Source organism: Choloepus didactylus, chromosome 18 (assembly GCF_015220235.1).
Source record: "Choloepus didactylus isolate mChoDid1 chromosome 18, mChoDid1.pri, whole genome shotgun sequence".
NCBI classification, from domain to species: domain Eukaryota; kingdom Metazoa; phylum Chordata; class Mammalia; order Pilosa; family Megalonychidae; genus Choloepus; species Choloepus didactylus.
In genome coordinates, this window is record NC_051324.1 from 54,223,196 (window position 1) to 54,240,188 (window position 16,993).

General features: G+C 50.4%; 2 protein-coding genes across 5 annotated transcripts; both read left to right on the forward strand.

The window, feature by feature from the left end:
- Window positions 1-280: 280 nt before the first annotated feature.
- ACBD4 (acyl-CoA binding domain containing 4) lies at window positions 281-6,790 on the forward strand. 4 transcript variants are annotated; one of them, XM_037810239.1, is made up of 10 exons: window positions 281-370; window positions 767-888; window positions 1,139-1,259; window positions 1,332-1,416; window positions 1,691-1,811; window positions 2,068-2,154; window positions 2,455-2,525; window positions 2,640-2,718; window positions 3,445-3,587; window positions 6,090-6,790. In XM_037810239.1, the coding sequence occupies exons 2-10, from the start codon at window positions 801-803 to the stop codon at window positions 6,213-6,215; spliced, it is 921 nt and encodes a 306-aa protein (XP_037666167.1). In that variant the 5' UTR covers window positions 281-370; window positions 767-800; the 3' UTR covers window positions 6,216-6,790. The 4 variants fall into 4 exon arrangements, with proteins under 4 accessions (XP_037666167.1, XP_037666168.1, XP_037666169.1 ...); XM_037810240.1 differs by having other exon boundaries at window positions 2,643-2,718; XM_037810241.1 differs by having other exon boundaries at window positions 2,643-2,718; window positions 6,093-6,790.
- Window positions 6,791-10,889: 4,099 nt separating this feature from the next.
- Window positions 10,890-12,942, forward strand: HEXIM1 (HEXIM P-TEFb complex subunit 1). The gene has a single exon (XM_037809873.1). The coding sequence runs from the start codon at window positions 11,522-11,524 to the stop codon at window positions 12,557-12,559; it is 1,038 nt and encodes a 345-aa protein (XP_037665801.1). The 5' UTR covers window positions 10,890-11,521; the 3' UTR covers window positions 12,560-12,942.
- The last annotated feature ends 4,051 nt before the right edge of the window (window positions 12,943-16,993 follow it).

Consider the following 16,993-nt stretch of genomic DNA (forward strand, 5'->3'; position numbering starts at 1 on the left):
GGTCGCTCCGAACCGTGGGGCCTGGACTCGATGGTCAGATGCCGTTTTTCACCAGGGAGCGCGAGGACTCCGCATGGGTTCACTATGCCCACCAGGGAGCGCTGCCGCCCGCTTCTTGCTTTCCTGGGTGGGGAGCACGACCTGCGGATTCGCTCCGCCTGATTGGAAGAGGCACCACGAAGTCATTTGCATAATCTTGAAAGGGCCACTCTGAGTGGCTCGGATATAGAAGCGGCATGTGAAACGGGTTCTCCCATTGGCTTAAGTTTCTTTCCTCGCTAGCGACCCTATCCCGGCCAGACTTGGTCCGGAGGTCAGTCGGAAGCCGCCGGCAAGTGGCAAGAAAGGACCCAGGTGTCGGGACAGAGGGGTGAGTGCCGGTGGCTGGACCAGGGTGCGAGGGGCCGAGATGGGAGCCTATTCGCCGGCCCTGGTCCCTTCCCGCTCACCCATTGGCCTGTCTAGGAGTTGGGGATGTGCACCAAGAGAGGCATATCTGAGGACATAGCTGTCACTCTGACCCCTGTCACCTGCCTTTTCCACCCTCCCAGCGGGGGTCCCGGGGTCCTTGCTACCCTGGGCTCCACCCACGCTGCCTGGAGCTAGGAAAAGAAGTCTCTTTCATCCGGAGTTTCCTGCGCTCTGACTCCCGGGGTATCCCACTCGGGCCTCTAAAGAGCATAGTTTACCCGGCTGGAAAGTGGATCGGGGCTTAGGGAGGTGTGTGCAGGGGTGGACCCTGCTCACACAGGGCTTGTTCTTGCAGAGTCGCTCAAAAGTAGGGCCCAGAGCAGCAGAGTATGGGCACCGAGAATAAAGGCCCTGAGCCAGAGTGCCAGAAACAATTCCAGGCTGCCGTCAGCGTCATTCAGAACCTACCCAAGAATGGTGAGGCCGTGGGGACCCACATTTTGGGGGTCAGGACGGCTGGAGTCTGCCTCCCTGAAGTAGCTCTGATACCTGAAGTTCCTACAGACAAGTCTCCACCAGGGCTGCTCTGGGGGTCCACATCTGCCTGCCACCCCTATCCAGTTGCCCTGGGCGGGACCCCTAACCCACAACAAGGGTGGTCCCCCCACTCCATCCTCCTGGGGCTAGGGATGATGCTCTGTCTTCCACTTCCCAACCCCCTGCCCAGGCTCTTACCGCCCCTCCTATGAAGAGATGCTGCGATTCTACAGCTACTACAAGCAGGCAACCATGGGGCCCTGCCTGGTCCCTCGGCCTGGGTTCTGGGACCCCATTGGACGCTATAAGTGGTGAGTTCCCCACTGGCTGGGGAAACAAGCTTCAGCTGTCCACGAGCCCTCTCACAGCTCTCTGTCCCCCAGGGACGCCTGGAACAGTCTGGGCAAGATGAGCAGGGAGGAGGCCATGGCCGCCTACATCGCAGAGATGAAGGTGGTGGCACAGAAGGTAGGGAGGGACTGCTGCCTCCACTCGGTCCCCAAGCTCTCACGCATGTGGCCTGCCCCCCACCCTTCTAGTTGTGACCCTCATTATATTTCCTGCATACTGACAACCTCCATGGGAATCACCACCTTCCTGTGGCCTCCCAACCCTGCCCATCCCTGGTCCCTGGCTGGGCGAAAGGTGGAGTGGACATGACAGGGCAGGAGCAGGGTGGAGGGACCCGGCTCGAGGGAGATAGGAGGACCCACCCCTGCCAGCAGACCTCTGTCCCCCACAGGTGATCGACACAGTACCCCTGGGCGAAGTGGCAGAGGACATGTTTGATTACTTTGAACCCCTGTATCAGGTGATCCCTGACATGCCGAGGCCCCCGGAAACCTTCCTGAGAAGGGTCACAGGTCAGGTCCCCAGGACAGGAGCTCAGCAAGTGTTGAGTGAGCTGTCCTAGGTTTGGGCCGAGGGGGCTGCTCCATGTTGGGGGGAGGGAGGGGTTGAGGGTGAAGTGCTCCAGGTGATGTCCCTGTAAGGACCCCTAGTTTCCCTGATTGGGTGGGTCTCAGGCAGCATCCATGGCTGATGGGCAGCAGGGGCCTCATCTCAGTGAGAGGTGCCAGCCTCTGCCTAGCCTCACCTCTGGGTGCTGTGCCTCAGCAGGTTGGAAAGAACAGACACTGAACAGAGATGTTGGGGCTGTCTCGGAGCCTTCCTGCCTCCCCAAGGAACCAGCCCCCCCAAACCCAGGTCAGTGCCTGGGCAGGAGGGGCAGAGGGCCAAACCCATGCTGGAGGATTTCCGGTGGGGTGGAGGGGAGAAGGCCGGATGCTACTGTGCTCTCCACACCTCATGCCCACAGACACTGAGACCTCCTGTGCTCCCAAAGGCCAGGGGGCAGGTTCAGGGATCCCTGTTCCAGGGTGTCACTTCTGAGACCCATCTGTGTCCCCTGAGGCAGTGTCTCCGCTCTCCCCGGAACAGGTGCATACCCTTCCCCTTCCTCCATAGCCTCCCTCTTGTCAATAACTCTGCCTATCCCCTCCTTAGAGTTCCAGCTGCCCAGGGACTTGGACTCTGAAGTTTTCTGTGATTCCCTAGAGCAGCTGGAGCCTGAGCTGGTGAGACACCCCCCATTCCCTCCACTTCCTCACCCCAGTTCCCCAGTTGTGGCCTGGCTGCTCCCACCCCCACCCTCCAACTGCTTGCCATTTACACCTTGTGCCTCATCTCAGCAGGTTTTGGCAGAGCAGAGGGGAGCTCCTGGAGGAGAGCCTGACATCAGAAACAGCCCCATGCCCCCTAGAGTGAAAGGTGAGCCCCTGCCCGACCCTTTACCCCCCTCCTGCCCTTCCCTATGGTTCTGGTGCCCCAGCCTTTCTGCTTGGGGCAGAGGTAAAAGTCCAGCCCTGGGGACTGAAGAGAGCCAGCCTCCTTACAGGCAGGGTTGCCATGCAGGCAGACAATTGCCTGGGTAGGCAAAGTCCCTGCCCTGCCTCTTCTCCCTGAGGGCCACCTAGGAGCCTGTAGCCTCCGCACGTGCTAAGAAGGGGCCTCCAACCTGGAGTAAGAGTCCTGTCCCAACTCTGTCGCCTAGAGCTGCATGGCTTGGGAAGTTCCCCTCTCTCTCTGGGCCTCCCATTCTCAAAGGAGAATACTGAGTCCTGCCATAGTCCCCTTCTAGAACTTCCTGTGTGTGCCAGATTCCACAAGGGGTACTTTCATATATATTATCTCCTTTATTCCTCTGAGCAAACAACCCAGTGAGGGAGATGGCATCTTGCCTTGATTTTCAGATGACAAAAAAGGCTCAGAAGTTAATGACTTGCCCAAAGTCACACAACTAGTAAGTGGCAGTACCAGGATTCAAACCCCTGGCAGCCTGTTACTTAGCCACATGGATGGATTTTGCAAGAGTTACACTTGGTACAAGGGATGGTGCTCAACTGCTGCACTTCCCTGGACCTGCCCCAGCCAGTCACCACCCTCCCCCTAGCTGAGCTGCCACTGAGTTCCCTTCCCTGTGTCTGTGCTCTGCAGAGGGACTCGGGGACAGCCTGCTTCCGGGTCCCCAGGAATTGGACATGTGGTTGGTGGGGACAGTTCGGGCGCTGCAGGAGAACATGAGGGATGTCCAGGGGAGACTGCAGAGCCTGGAAAGCATGCCTTGCCCCGCCAAGCAGGTGAGTTTCCTCTGCCCCCTTCAAGACCTGGGGCAAGATTGGAGCAGAAATCTGGGTGCCCCAATTCCTGTCTTTGTTCTCTCTCCTCCCCTTGCCCACATCTCTGCCTTCTCCAGAGAATGATGTGGCTCACACTGCCAGCAGAAAAGCCAGGGGGTCTGAAGTGAGAATGGGGAGGACCTTCCCTTCCAGCCCTTGCTCCCTTTGCCCGAGTAGAAAATGACAATGAGTGCTGTCGAGTTGGCAGGGTCATGATGTGTCTACTCTTTGCACTGGGGCTGGGAATCGCTGTTGCCCTTCAGTCAGAGTTTCTGTTGCCAAATTTAGGATTTGCCTCCAGATTAGCCCTTAAATCCCTCAATCTCTGTATTCGATTCCTAGATCTGCTTGCTCCTTACACCTTGGCTCTGGCAAAATAACAGCTGCCATTTCTTGAGCCCCAGCTGTGTGGCAAACACTTTACTTGCATTATCTCATGTAATCCACACGAGAACCCTATGAAATAGGTTATCTTTCCATCCCACATTTACATGTGAGCACACTAAGTCTCTGAGAGGTTAAGTCTTAAGGCAAGATAATGCATGTAGGTGCCCGACACACAGGAAGCCCCCCACAAATGGGGTCGTGATTATCACTTATTATTAACATGCTGACAGAGCTGGGAGTGGCCCATGGGTGTCAACCAGGGTGGCAGAAATTTCCTCAGATTCACAGCAGCCCACTTTTTGACACCACCCCCAATACACACACCCAGGGCTGTATTTATGTATTGTTTTTAAACTTTCACTAATTTTATATGCTAAAGATTATAAGTAGATTATAGACATTATGACGTTTCACCCCTAAATATGTGGGCTTACATCTCTAAAAATAAGTTCCTTCGACTACAAAGCCAAACATTTTATCACACACAGTAATTCTTTAATATCCATCAGATACTTAATCCAAATTCACATTTCCTCAGTTGTCCCAAAATTGCTCTTTCCAACTGCTGTTTGTCCAAACCACAATCACACACTGCCTTTTATGTCCCTTAAATCTCTTTTAAAAATCTAGACCAATCCCTTTCCCTTGCCACTGACTTGCTGACAAGACTGGACTAGTGGTCCTGTAGAATGTTCCACCTTCTGGGACTGTCCAATTACATCCCCTTGGTATCATTTAGCTAGTTCCTCTACGCATTGTATTTCCTTTGAACTGCAGGTTAGCTCTAAGGGCTGAATTAGAGGCAGGTTCAATGTTTGTTTGACCAGATTATAGCAGAAGTGATGTTCTTCACATTAGGAGACGCGTGATATCTGGGGGTCCTACCATCTAGCATGGACTGTTAGCATAGACTAAGGGAGCGATGGCCAGGAGATTCTGTCTTGTGTTTTTTTTAGCATTTCACAAATATCCAGTTCCCCATTCACCCCATTTGCCATGTGTTTTTTTAACAACAGTTGATAATCCTTGCCTGAGTCAATAATTTATTTAGTGGTTGCAAAAAAAAAAAAAAAAAAAAAAGCTGATTTTTAAGTTTTATTATTCCATTCATATTTATTAGCTGTCATTTTTCTGTAAAGTAGAGCTTTCCCTCATCATGTAACCTTTCCCTGAAATGTGTTTTTTTTATAGAAAGCCAGGATAAACAGTTCTTTCACTTTAGTTATCTGGGTTTTTTTATTTTTTATTTTGTTTTTGTTTTTTAAGAAGTTGTAGATTTACAGAAAAATCATGCAGAAAATACAGAGTTTCCATATACCTGCCCCTCCCTGCAGTTTTCCTTATTATTAACACTTTGCATTAGTGTGGCAGTTATCTATTTTTTAAGTAAGGAGTTGATTTAACTATCACCTCAGTGGTGACAAATTTCTAGTTTTCTCCTTTTTGACTATCATTACGGACTCAAAGATTTTTAAGATTCAGCATTTCAATCTACTATAATTCTTTTTGATGCTCAGATTGTCACAACTTTGGCCAGTGTAAACCCTTTTAAGCCAGGTCCTATATTCTTGTAACACGACCTCATTAATTTTTAAAAGCTTCCTTGCTTTCTGGTACAAGATGTCCCACAGTCACCTCTACCTCCTGCCCCAGACCTGAAATCAGCCACTTCTCCAAGGAGCCCTGACTCCTTTTAGTGGGGCATGATATTTAGAAACTAAATTCTGAGCACCCAAGGTCCTCATTTGAAACGTGTGGCACATCCTTTACAATATGGGATCTTCAGGCCATACTAACAGGATCATTGCTTTGTGGCCTGGAGGACAGCCTGGAAGCCAGTCCCCCCCTACGGCAGCCCCTCCAGCTGCTAGAGAGGAGGTTGTGGGTGGGAGTTGGCGCTCAGTGTGTCAGGGACCCCTCCCTTCCAGCAGCGTGGGCTTGGGGGTAGGGTCTCCTCTGCCCCAATTCTCACAAACTGGGGAGGCAGACCCTCCGGCTGAGCGCTGAAAGGGGTTTCTAGGGAGGGCCCAGTCTGTGCTGAGCCCTGGGCTGCCCTGACTCCCTCCCTCTTGGCAGCAGAGGACCCCACCTGGGGCCCGGCCTTGGCCCCTCAGGCTCTCCGCTCCCATGATGCTCTTCTTCCTTCTGTGGCCCTTCGTTGTCCAGTGGCTCTTCAGACAGTTTCGGACCCAAAAGAGATGACTTTCAGTGGACAAATCTCTGCAGCCAACTCAGGAGGCTACGTGCCACCTGTCCTACTGTGCCCTGAGCCTTTCTAGGGTTGGGAGAAGAGCAGCATTAAAAAAAAAAACACATCAGTCTTTGCCTTGGCCACCCCTCCCTTAATGAGGGGGCCGGCTAAGATCCCACCCTTCCCTGCCGCTTCACACGGACGCTTGCTTCTCCTGGAACCACTCCCGCCTGCCCTAGAAGGCTGCAGCTGTGGTGCCCTGCCGGGCTCTGGGCTGGCCCGTGACGCGAGGCGGTGCCCACCCCACCCTCTGGGTCACCTGACTCCCCTCCCACCTCAGCCTCTCCCTGCAGAGGCTCCGCTCTGGGGCAAGTTGGGACTTGGGCCTGGAAGAAGGATTGGCTGGGAGGCTGCGGGAGGGAGGCCGCGAGGCCCGGACGAGCTGGGGGAAGGGGTCTGAGCCGGCCCCGGGGGAGGGGAGCGAGCGCTGCTTTTGCGGGGCCTCCCCCACCCCCACACACTCAGGACGTCTTCACTGAAGAGTTACAAAGAATGTTTCACTAAATAAAACACAACCGTAATCTTTTGCCGTCTGTGCCCCCTCAGAGTGAGGCGGAAAGCAGGGTCCCGGGCGCGCGACGGACAAATCCTTTCCCTCCCCCTCCTCCCCCATGCTCCGAGCTGACGGCCCGAGAGGCCAGCGGTGGGTGCTCTTGAATGAGGGAGGCTAGAGCGAAAACAGGCCTCGGTCTTGAGGAAAAGCGGAGGGGGAAGGGGACCCAGAGGGCGCCCTCGGCGGGGCGGGGGGGCAAGGGAGCAGCCTGGTGCTCCCCACCCACCTCCCTGTCCCGTCGGGGGCTCCGAGGCCCCGGGAGCTGGGGGTAGAGGAAGAAGTGGCACACGAGGGAGTCCGGCATTGGTTCGGCCCCGGCCGGAGGGAGGGACGGCTGTCCCCCTCCCCCTCCCCTGCCTCCCGTTCCCAGGGCTGCCTCTCCATGACCTCCGCGTTCGGGGTCTCCCAGGGAACTTTCTGGAAGACCAAGGCCCAGCGGGAATCTCGTCCTCGCCCCGCCCCGAAGAGTGTGTGTGTGTGCATGGTGGGAGGGGGGGCGGTCAGGCCCTGCGCGGCACGAAGCCCCCGGTCAGGGTGGGCCGCGCACCTGCGTTGTGCACCGAGCTCCGGGTGCGGCTGCGTGCTGCAGGCCGTCTGCGTTCTGAACTTAGTTTTCTTCCTGGCCTGGAAGACTCAGCCTCTCTCTGGTCAGCCCCAGCCCTGTAGTCCTCTCCGGCCCTCCCAGGCTCCAGCCACTGGCGGGATTTGGCGGCGGAATCGCCACTCAGAGCGCCTCCTGGTGCCGGGCGCCTCTAAGCCCACTGGCCAGGGTCCTGTCCCCTGGGGGGTGGAAGGCTGCAGCCAACTTGAACCCCTCGCAGCTTCTACCTCCGGGGCACCAGAACCCTCCCGACCCTCGTTGAGGAAGAGGCAATTCTCAAGGCCCATCCTTGGAGATCCTTAACCTCCTGAATTCCCTCTGTCAGCCCCTGGCATTGACCTCTGCCCTGGGCTTTGCCCCACTGGAAGCTAGGAGATTCTTTGGCTGTTAAGTCCTGCCAAGGCAGGGAAGGTGCCCCTCAGGACAGACCCTCAGGGTCACAGAGAGGCCTTGTGATAAGGATGGACAACAGCAGGCTAGTGGGAGAGGGGACAAAATGGTGAAGAGGATGAAGGTGTGGGGCTGAAGCCAGCTCCACCACTTGTATACACTGGCTGTGTGACCTTGGGCAAGATTCTTAACTTCTGTGGGTCTGGGTTGCCTTGTCTGTGAAACAGGAATGATGATCTCTTCATCATTAGGCAGTCCTGGGATTTAAATGACTGAGACATGTAAAATGCCTGGCAAAGAGTTATAACTTAGCTAATACTAACATGCCTGGCCCCTTCTTTAATAGGATTCTAGAAAGTTCCATGCAACTTAGTCTGGCCACCTCCTACCCCATTTAACAAATGAGCTCTTTTCCAGTGGGTTGAGGCTGGGCTCAACTGTACCCTCCAAATTCCCTGACGAGGTACTCAGGAGTCCCCTGGGCTCTGATAATGTGGTTAACAATTTGGAGGTCTCCAACTCACTGTCCACTTCTCTGCAAAAATCCTTTTCCTCAGGGAGCTCCCAACATGAGGGGCCAGATCTTGCCCTCCGGGAGGCTAATGCATGAAGGATGGAGAAACAGACAAGCGCAGGCTTTTCATATAGACCTTAGTTCTTGGAAGCCCAGGGAAAACGGGAATGAGAGGCTAGGATGGTAAACTCCAAAACGCCTGGATGTGTCCCAGAGGCACTCTTGCTGGCTTCTCCCTTCAGAGACATCTGCATAAGGGGTGCTCATCACCACGGCCCCACCATATACCTGACACTGCCCCACAGAGCTCTTAGGGCTGAGTTCCCAGACAAGTCTTTTCTTTGGACATGATGCTTGCTCTTCATAGAATGCCCTTCTTCATGCTACTCTGCCTGGAAAACTCTTCATCCTCCAGAGGTCAGCCAAGAAGTCAGTTCCTCCATGAAACCATGCCCACAGTTCCCAACTCCCAAGCCTTTTGGCTCAAAGCTCCTACTGGGATTTATTTCGTTTGCCATGATAGCCCTTTTCCTATTGAATTGTGGCTTAATAGCCTCTCCACACAAATCATGAACAACTTGAGGGCAGAGATAATATTTTATTCATCTTTGTGCCCTAACAAATGTTTGCCAAATGAATGAATAGGACTTGAATTAGGTTGAAGGAAGCTGCTGGGAACAAAAGGAACTAAATCTAGAATTCTTGAGGGAAAAAACAAACTAGGGGATATTGTGTTGTGACATGAAGAAAAATGGCATGGGAGTCACAAAGACCTGCGCTCTAGCCGGAATTACCACTTGTCATGTGACCTTGGACAAGTCAATTTCTCTGAGGCACAGAGATTTCTTATCTCTGAAAGGCAGACAACAATTCCTCCTCTGCCTATCTCACTGGGCTGTGGCGAGGTTAAGTGGTTCTGAGGTAAAAGAACTTTATAGTGAAGAACAGCGGGAATGTAAGGGATTACTATTAAGATATAAGAATGGGTCACTGAATGAGTGGGTGGCAGGAGGGAGAAGTCGAGACTACGAGGTTTGAGGTCTTCGTGATGCAGGGCTCCGGCAACTCTGAGTTTGGGCCCTTGTGGTCCCTGTCCTTCTAGCAGGGTCTTGGGGTCTGGAGATTTTCTCAAGGGACAACATACCCCACGTGAATCTAACCCATCGGCCAGAACTCCCCAGGCCCCCACTTTCGGGGGCAAGGCCGCCTCCTCCCGCTCGGGGAAGCCCTGGCTGCTTCCCTCCCGTCTTGCCCAGCCTCCGCTGACGAGCAAGGCCCTCTGCAGATGTTAATCCCCTTCTCTTTCGGCTAGCCAGGGTTGATTATTTAAACTCATTAACTTCGAACCCTCGCCAACAAAGAGGCTCGTTAACTGACCAGAACTCCCCCGTACCAACGGGAGCTCAAGAAATGCACCCGGTCGTAAGTGGAGACCATGTCGGCCCCAGGAGGCCATTTTCTTCTACAAAGCCGGGTGTGTGGGGGTGTGTGGGTGTCTGGGTGTAGGGTGTGTGGGGTGTGTGTGTTACCGCTCAGGGTCTCCGGGGAGCCTGGGGCGCACACCCTGCGCTTTGTGATCCCGACCCAGGGAGAGACCCAGCCCCGGATCAACCATTTGCACAGACCCCTGGGGGCGGAGGCGGCCGTGAAACACCAGGCCGGTGGCAGGGCGTGTACCTCGGCCTCCTCGGGCCCGGGGTCCCGACGCCAGGCCGCGAGTCAACGTCACCCGGGGCTCGAACCCGCTCTCTCCACTTCAGAGGCCTAGTCCGACGCTGCTGCCAGAAACACACTCACACTGCCCCTTTAAGGCGGCACTTTTTATTCTCGATTTGTTTACTTCTTCATGCGCTTTTCGTTTTTCTAACAAAACATGTTCACAATATCCTTCCGCCAACATCAGCGCCAGACGCTAATCCCCCACTCTGAAGCCATTACTGTAACTTTAAGTATCGAAAGTAAAAAGCCGTGGGCCAGCATCTCTCTTTAAAAGGATTTAATCCTCTTTTACACTTTGGGGACTACTTTTTAGGAATAAACCATTTTTGCTTTACTTAACAAATGTCTATGACCTTCAGAACCCTTCCGCTGAGGAAAGAATACCATAATATCCCTTAAAACCCACCTTTTCGTAAAAATATTCTATGTGGGTTCTCACAGACTATGAAATCTTCTCGTACATCTGAAGCATAATGGTATGGCCCAGAACCCGCCCCATCTTCTCTCTGATTAGCCTTCCGTGTTCAGTGAGACGTGTGACTTTTGACCAATGGTCACTCACGTTTCTCTAGCAAGGGATAAGCGAGGGAAGGAGTCGGCCTGGGTGACGCCCCCTACGCGTTCTGGGATTGGCTACGTCGCACGGCGCGCGAGGTCGGCGGGCCTGAAAGATGAAAACTACGACTCCCGGCCTCCTGCAATGGGGACTTGGTTACGCATGCGCGGGGGCGGGGCGGACCGGCTTCTATATAAAAGGGGCGCAGAGGGCTGGAGGCAGCAGTTGGAAGTTGGCAGGTGGGGTGGCAGGCTGGGAGGGGGAGTCTGGGAGGAGGCGGAAGAGGAGCTGTCGGAAGGGGGAGGAGGCGGGGAGGAAAAGAGGAGGAGGCGGAGGAGAACTGAGCAGAGCAGAGCATCGAGCCAAAGGGGAGATGAGTTTGTCTGTCCTCGGCTGAGGCTTCGGCCGGGCCTAGAAAACTGGGAGCGCGGGTTGGAGCGACACCCGTGGAAGTGGGAGGAGGTGACTCTGGGACTTTAACCCGTTGTGAGCTCTGCGGCAGGGGATTTAACCCTTTGTGGATCCGGCCCCTCGGAGGCAGCGTCATCGGGGTAGTTTTAACCCCTTCGGGGCTGGGTTTAACCCGTTGGACTTCACCTCAGCTCCTTGCCCACCAGCTCCTCGATCGTGGGGGCGCTCCGCGGGAGGCTTGAAGCCCACCCCCTCCGCACATTACGTACTGTTCCAGCCGCTGCACCCTCTTGGACCCGCTAGCTGGTCGCGCTGAGGGCACTTAACCCTTTACTGACTTGAGCTCCCCCAAGTTGGACTGGAGTTTGCTGACAGGACTGGTTGAAGGCGTCACTGCAGGACTACAGGGCAAAGGGGACTATTGGACATTTTTTAAAAGAGAAGAAACACCTCTTTTTTCCTTAAGGATCTACAGCCAAATTTTTTCAAACTTCAAGAAGAGGACTCTTAGCCATGGCCGAGCCACTCCTGTCAGAATATCAGCACCAGCCTCAAACTAGCAACTATACAAGTGTTGCTGTTCATGAAGAGCGGAACCCCGAGCACCCCCCAAGCACGGAGGAGCGGGTGCCCGAGGAGGACAGTAGGTGGCAATCAAGAGCGTCTCCCCAGTCGGGTGGCCTTCCGGGGCAGGAGGGAGAAGGGAACCTGGGGCCCCAGCCGCCTCCCCTGCAGACCCAGGCCTGTCCAGAAGCGGGCGAGAAGGGCCAGAACGGGGACGACTTGCCGGCGGCCGGTGGGGAGCCGAAACCCGAGGCCGGGCCGCTCGCCCAGCCATGTAATGATTCCGAGGCCAACAAGTTAGGGACTCCTGCCGCCAGGGGCCAGGAGTCGTGGGGACAGCAGCAGAGACAGCTGGGCAAGAAAAAGCATAGGAGACGCCCCTCCAAGAAGAAGCGGCATTGGAAACCGTACTACAAGCTGACCTGGGAGGAGAAGAAAAAGTTCGACGAGAAACAGAGCCAGCGAGCCTCCAGGATGCGAGCCGAGATGTTCGCCAAGGGCCAGCCAGTCGCGCCCTACAATACCACCCAGTTCCTCATGGATGACCACGACCAGGAGGAGCCGGATCTCAAAACCGGCCTCTACCCCAAGCGGGCCGTCACCAAATCCGACACCAGCGATGAGGACTTTATGGAGGAAGCGGGCGAGGAGGACGGGGGTAGTGACGGGATGGGAGGGGACGGCGGCGAGTTTCTGCAGCGGGACTTCTCGGAGACTTACGAGCGGTACCACGCGGAGAGCCTGCAGAACATGAGTAAGCAGGAGCTCATCAAGGAGTACCTGGAGCTGGAGAAGTGCCTGTCGCGCATGGAGGACGAGAACAACCGGCTGCGGCTGGAGAGCAAGCGGCTGGGCAGCGATGACGCGCGGGTGCGGGAGCTGGAGCTGGAGCTGGACCGGCTGCGCGCCGAGAACCTCCAGCTGTTGACCGAGAACGAACTGCATCGGCAGCAGGAGCGAGCGCCGCTTCCCAAGTTTGGAGACTAGACTGAAACTTTTGGGGGGAGGGGGCAAAGGGGACATTTTACAGTGATGGAATGTAACATTATATACTTGTGTATATAAGACAGTGGACCTTTTTATGACACATAATCAGAAGAGAAAATCCCCCCCAGCTTTGGTTGGTTTGGTAAATTTAGCTATGATGTAGCTTGCGTGCTTTTTCCTGTTCTTTAATTATGTGAATATGAAGGGTTGCTTTTCTTGTTTTCCTTTTTATTAATTTTTTTAATGTGTAAGTAACTTGACCAAGTTATAATGCATTTTTCTGTTACAAAACCCCTCCTCCTTAAACGGAGTTATAAGGTGGCCAAATCTGAGAACCATCAAATTCATTCTAGTTATAATAAATTTAATATTTGTAAATGTAACAGTTTCAGTGTGATTTCTAGAGTTAATTCAAAATAGTATTGATTGGTGTGATTGCATTTTGGAAGTAAAGAAATCATTAAATTTGTCAGTTTGCAAAAAAAATCTTTAACCGAAGACTTCAGTTTGCCAATTTTTCCCTTGAATGGGTTTTAGTGTGCTGCAATATACAGTTCAGGTAAAAATATAAAGATTTAATTATCTCCAATACTTAGGTGTGCTCGCTTTCTAGTGCCTTGGTTTTCTTTCTTGATGCTGGAAAAATCAGTGTTGGGTGTTTTGGGAAGCTTAAAACTCAATTGGAAGCTTAACTTTGTTTTCCTTCTCAACAGCCATTCAGAAATTCTGTTTAAAAAATGTAAACCTAACTTGGCAGTTTGTTAAGGTAAGACAACTGACAGTCCCATTTCATTCCTCAAGCTGGTTTTCAGCAATCATCCCCCATTCTCTCTACCCTAAAAAAGGCTGGAAGGAGTTCCTGGATGCCTGGAAGAGGCCTCATGCTTTCCTAGTGCAAGCAATGGTTAGATTAATTTATGGGGCAACTCTTTGTGCCAAGATGTTTAGATAAGGGGATACTGGATTTATAGAGGGAATGGTTGTTTGGGGGATTCCAGGGTCTTACCCTAATTTTCCAAACTTAATTGCTTCCTATACCAAAAAAATAAAAAATAAAAAAAAAATACTAGGGACTGTACACTTTGCCATGAAGATCAAACTAAGAAATGTCCCCTCACTACAAATTAAAAGTAAGGCTTCTGGTTAAGGAGTGAGGAGCCCTACACACTGCCTGAACAGCTGCTATTCTCCTAAACTGCATTGATAGCTGTTTAGGTTCTAGAGTAATTCTACTCTTGAAAATGCTGGGAGGCTGTAGGAATTTATGCCCCCAAATGGAAATTGTAAGAAATTATAAGGTTGTTCCTTTCTGTCACCATAGGTTACATAACCGAGCCCACTTTTACCCACCCCATCAGTGTTTCCTTAGGAATTGCATTGCTCAAATAGCTAATGGGTTTCTTAACTTGGGACCTTAGAAACTATAGGGAGTCTTGAGGTCCATGAACCCCATGAAATTATAGGTATACTGCATCAGGAGAATCATGAGATTGTCAAACTCCCTGAAGATTAAGAACTCCTGCAGTGAAAGGAAAAAAGCCTCCTGTTGGGAAGCCTGCTTTTGCAGCTAAACAGAAATAGTGGAGGTCAGAACTTCAAGAGTGAAACGCACCTTTTGATGCGTTAAGCATACACAAATCAATGAATCAATGGAAATTAAGCTGGTCAGGTCTGACTCAGGGCCTTCTAAGGAGGCCCCATTCTGGATGGTCTGCTGGAGACAATGTATGATCAGTTCTTGCTTTGGCCTAAACAGTACATTAAAGGCCTTTTTGAAATGGTATCATTCGTGTTTTCAATTTTCCTTTTGTCATGACATCATGCAGCAGCCTCAGAAAACAGCTGCTATCATGAAGTCAGCAACATTGCCCCCTGGCTTTACATTGTTGTGTGGAAGTCTCATTTTGACTGCATTATGGGATGCAGCAGTTAGGAACCTCCTGATTTTAGATCCTCTTCTTAATAACGTGGATTTAATGTAAAGATCTTGTTTCCCCAGTTGGAAAAATGGCATTTTCAAAAAGAATCTTGGAAAGAATCTATAAATACATTTATCATCAGAAAAAAAATTTGTTTTACTTTTAGAAGACAAATTCAGTTCAGTCTTAAGTTTCAAGTAACTTCAATTTACCTTGGGTTATGCAAGTTTCTGGCCTGAATTCTGCTTTTAAAGGCACTGGCATTTTACAATATTTATTGCATTTTTGTTCTTAGAATGAGGTTTGCATGAAATTTCAGTTTTCTATGAACACTTCTAATATTGAAACACATGACCAAGACATTGCTCTCCAGCCAGAGAGAAGAGACTCAGAATCACCTATATTAACAGGGCGGTTGTGATGACAAATGATCCCCAAGCCACACTATACTTTTATGAAAATCCCCTCCACCAGATATTTTAGCTGAGCTACTCAAAAGACCAAGCTTACAAATTTGCAATTTCAGTTTGTTCCCTTGCTCACACTGGGGCCTGGGTATCCAGCTGGTTCCCAAACTTTTGAGATGGCTCCCTGAACAGCTTAATCCTCCCTTTGAGGAAGGAGTTTTTCTTGGGTTAGCCTGTAACATAAACAGGCACTCCCGAGACAAGAGTCCTGAGTTTTTTCAGTTTTTTGAAGGAAGCCAGGGAGTTCCAGATTTGTTTAGTTCTTAAAAATAGGTATCTCTACATCTTTTTGACTGAAAGGGGGATGTGAAATGAAGCGAAATGGGGTTTCATTGGCTGAGAGATTTCAAATGGAGTCGAGAGGTCACTCTGGTGGGGACATTCTTACACAGTATATAGAGAACTCTTTTTAGGTTTTAATGTATTGGAATGGCTAGAAGTAAAACCTGAAACTATCAAACTCCGACCCAGTAGCCTTGACACCTGAAGACGACTGTATGACAATGTAGCTTACAAGGGGTGACAGTGTGATTGTGAAAACCTTGTGGATCACACTCCCTTTATCCAGTGTATGGATGGATGAGTAGAAAAATGCAGACAAGAACTAAATGAAAAATAGGGTGGGGGGGATGATTTGGTGTTCTTTTTTCTTTTATTTCTTATTCTTACTCTTTCTGGTATAAGGAAAATATTCAAAAATAGATTGGGGTGATGAATGTACAACTATATGATGGTACTATGAAGAGTACACCATGGATGACTGTATGGTATGTGAATATATCTCAATAAAGCTGAATTTAAACTTAAAAAAAAAAGGTATCTCTAGAGAGAGGAAATAATAAAAATTAGACCAAACTGGTAGTCAAAAAACCAAGGTCACCACACCTTTTACATAAACTAGCCGTGCAACCCTAAACACACCACTAAACCTCTCTGAGCCTCATTCTGTTTCTTCATCAGCAAAATGGGGCTAATATTTGCAGTGTCTATTTCACATAGTTGCTTTAAGGATTAAATGAGATGGCATCAAATAATACAGAAAATGAAAATGTGCCATAAAAAAGTAAGGTAGTATTGTTATGATTATTATTATTGGAGCAGATACCCATTTGATCAATATTTTAATTTTTCCATTATCCAGAATAAAACAAAAATCCTCTGCATGGGGGAATGTAAATAAATATTTTTACAGTCATGATTTAAAAAGTTAGAGAAATCAAAGAGAGAATCCACAGAATTAAAAAACACAACTCACAATTGAAGAGTCTACCACCAAAAAATCAAGATCTGGCTGTATTCAGTAAAACATTAGGTAATGCACCACAAGTGTTCCCGGAGGGCAGGCCCACTGGCCACCTACACCCATAACAGCTGGCAACAAGTAGTCACAATGGTGCGGTGGAAAAGGTGGCTATGGTTAAGAAGCATTTGTACTTAAGCACACCTGAAAAGCATTTGGAAAGTAGATGTTTCACATTTGCACAAGATCGATCATTGGAATAAAAATTCCACCTTGCTATCTCATGCAGCATGTAAATGGCTGATGCTAGAAATAAAATTTTTAAAAGAAGGTAAATGTCAAACTCAGGCCCTGAAAACAAGAACATTCAAAAGAGGAATAATCATACTTTGCAAGCCGGGCACACTATACTGTCCAGGAGTCAAAGATGCAATATTTGGCCAATTTTTGCCTGCAGTCTTTAAACACTGAAAAGTTTACCACCTCATTCTGCGTTCTTGTTGAAAAACAAAGGCTTGGGATTCTTTAGACAGATCAACAATTTAGCTTTCACAAATTCCCCTGAATAAATTTTTTCTTAGGTTTTACTTATAGATCAGGTTCAATGATGACAAATAACATAAGATGGGCAAAAGCTGGAATAATCCTAATAATGGACTAATAAAACTTTGCATGCCAAGAAAATTCATTCAAATGAGCAGCTACAGTAAATTGTAAATTAAGTCTTTTGCAATAGCTAGTGCTATCTTTCCTTCAACATAGCACCAAGAGGAATTACTAAATTTGGTTTAAAAAATTATTCTTAAGA

Bases quoted from the DNA above. Each gene is read 5' to 3' on its own strand.
- ACBD4 (XM_037810238.1), top strand. From the start codon at position 801: ATGGGCACCGAGAATAAAGGCCCTGAGCCAGAGTGCCAGAAACAATTC. The intron at 2,719-3,444 runs GTGAGCCCCTGC...TGTGCTCTGCAG, and splicing joins CATGCCCCCTAGAGTGAAAG to AGGGACTCGGGGACAGCCTG. The intron at 3,588-6,092 runs GTGAGTTTCCTC...TCTTGGCAGCAG, and splicing joins TGCCTTGCCCCGCCAAGCAG to AGGACCCCACCTGGGGCCCG.
- HEXIM1 (XM_037809873.1), top strand. From the start codon at position 11,522: ATGGCCGAGCCACTCCTGTCAGAATATCAGCACCAGCCTCAAACTAGC.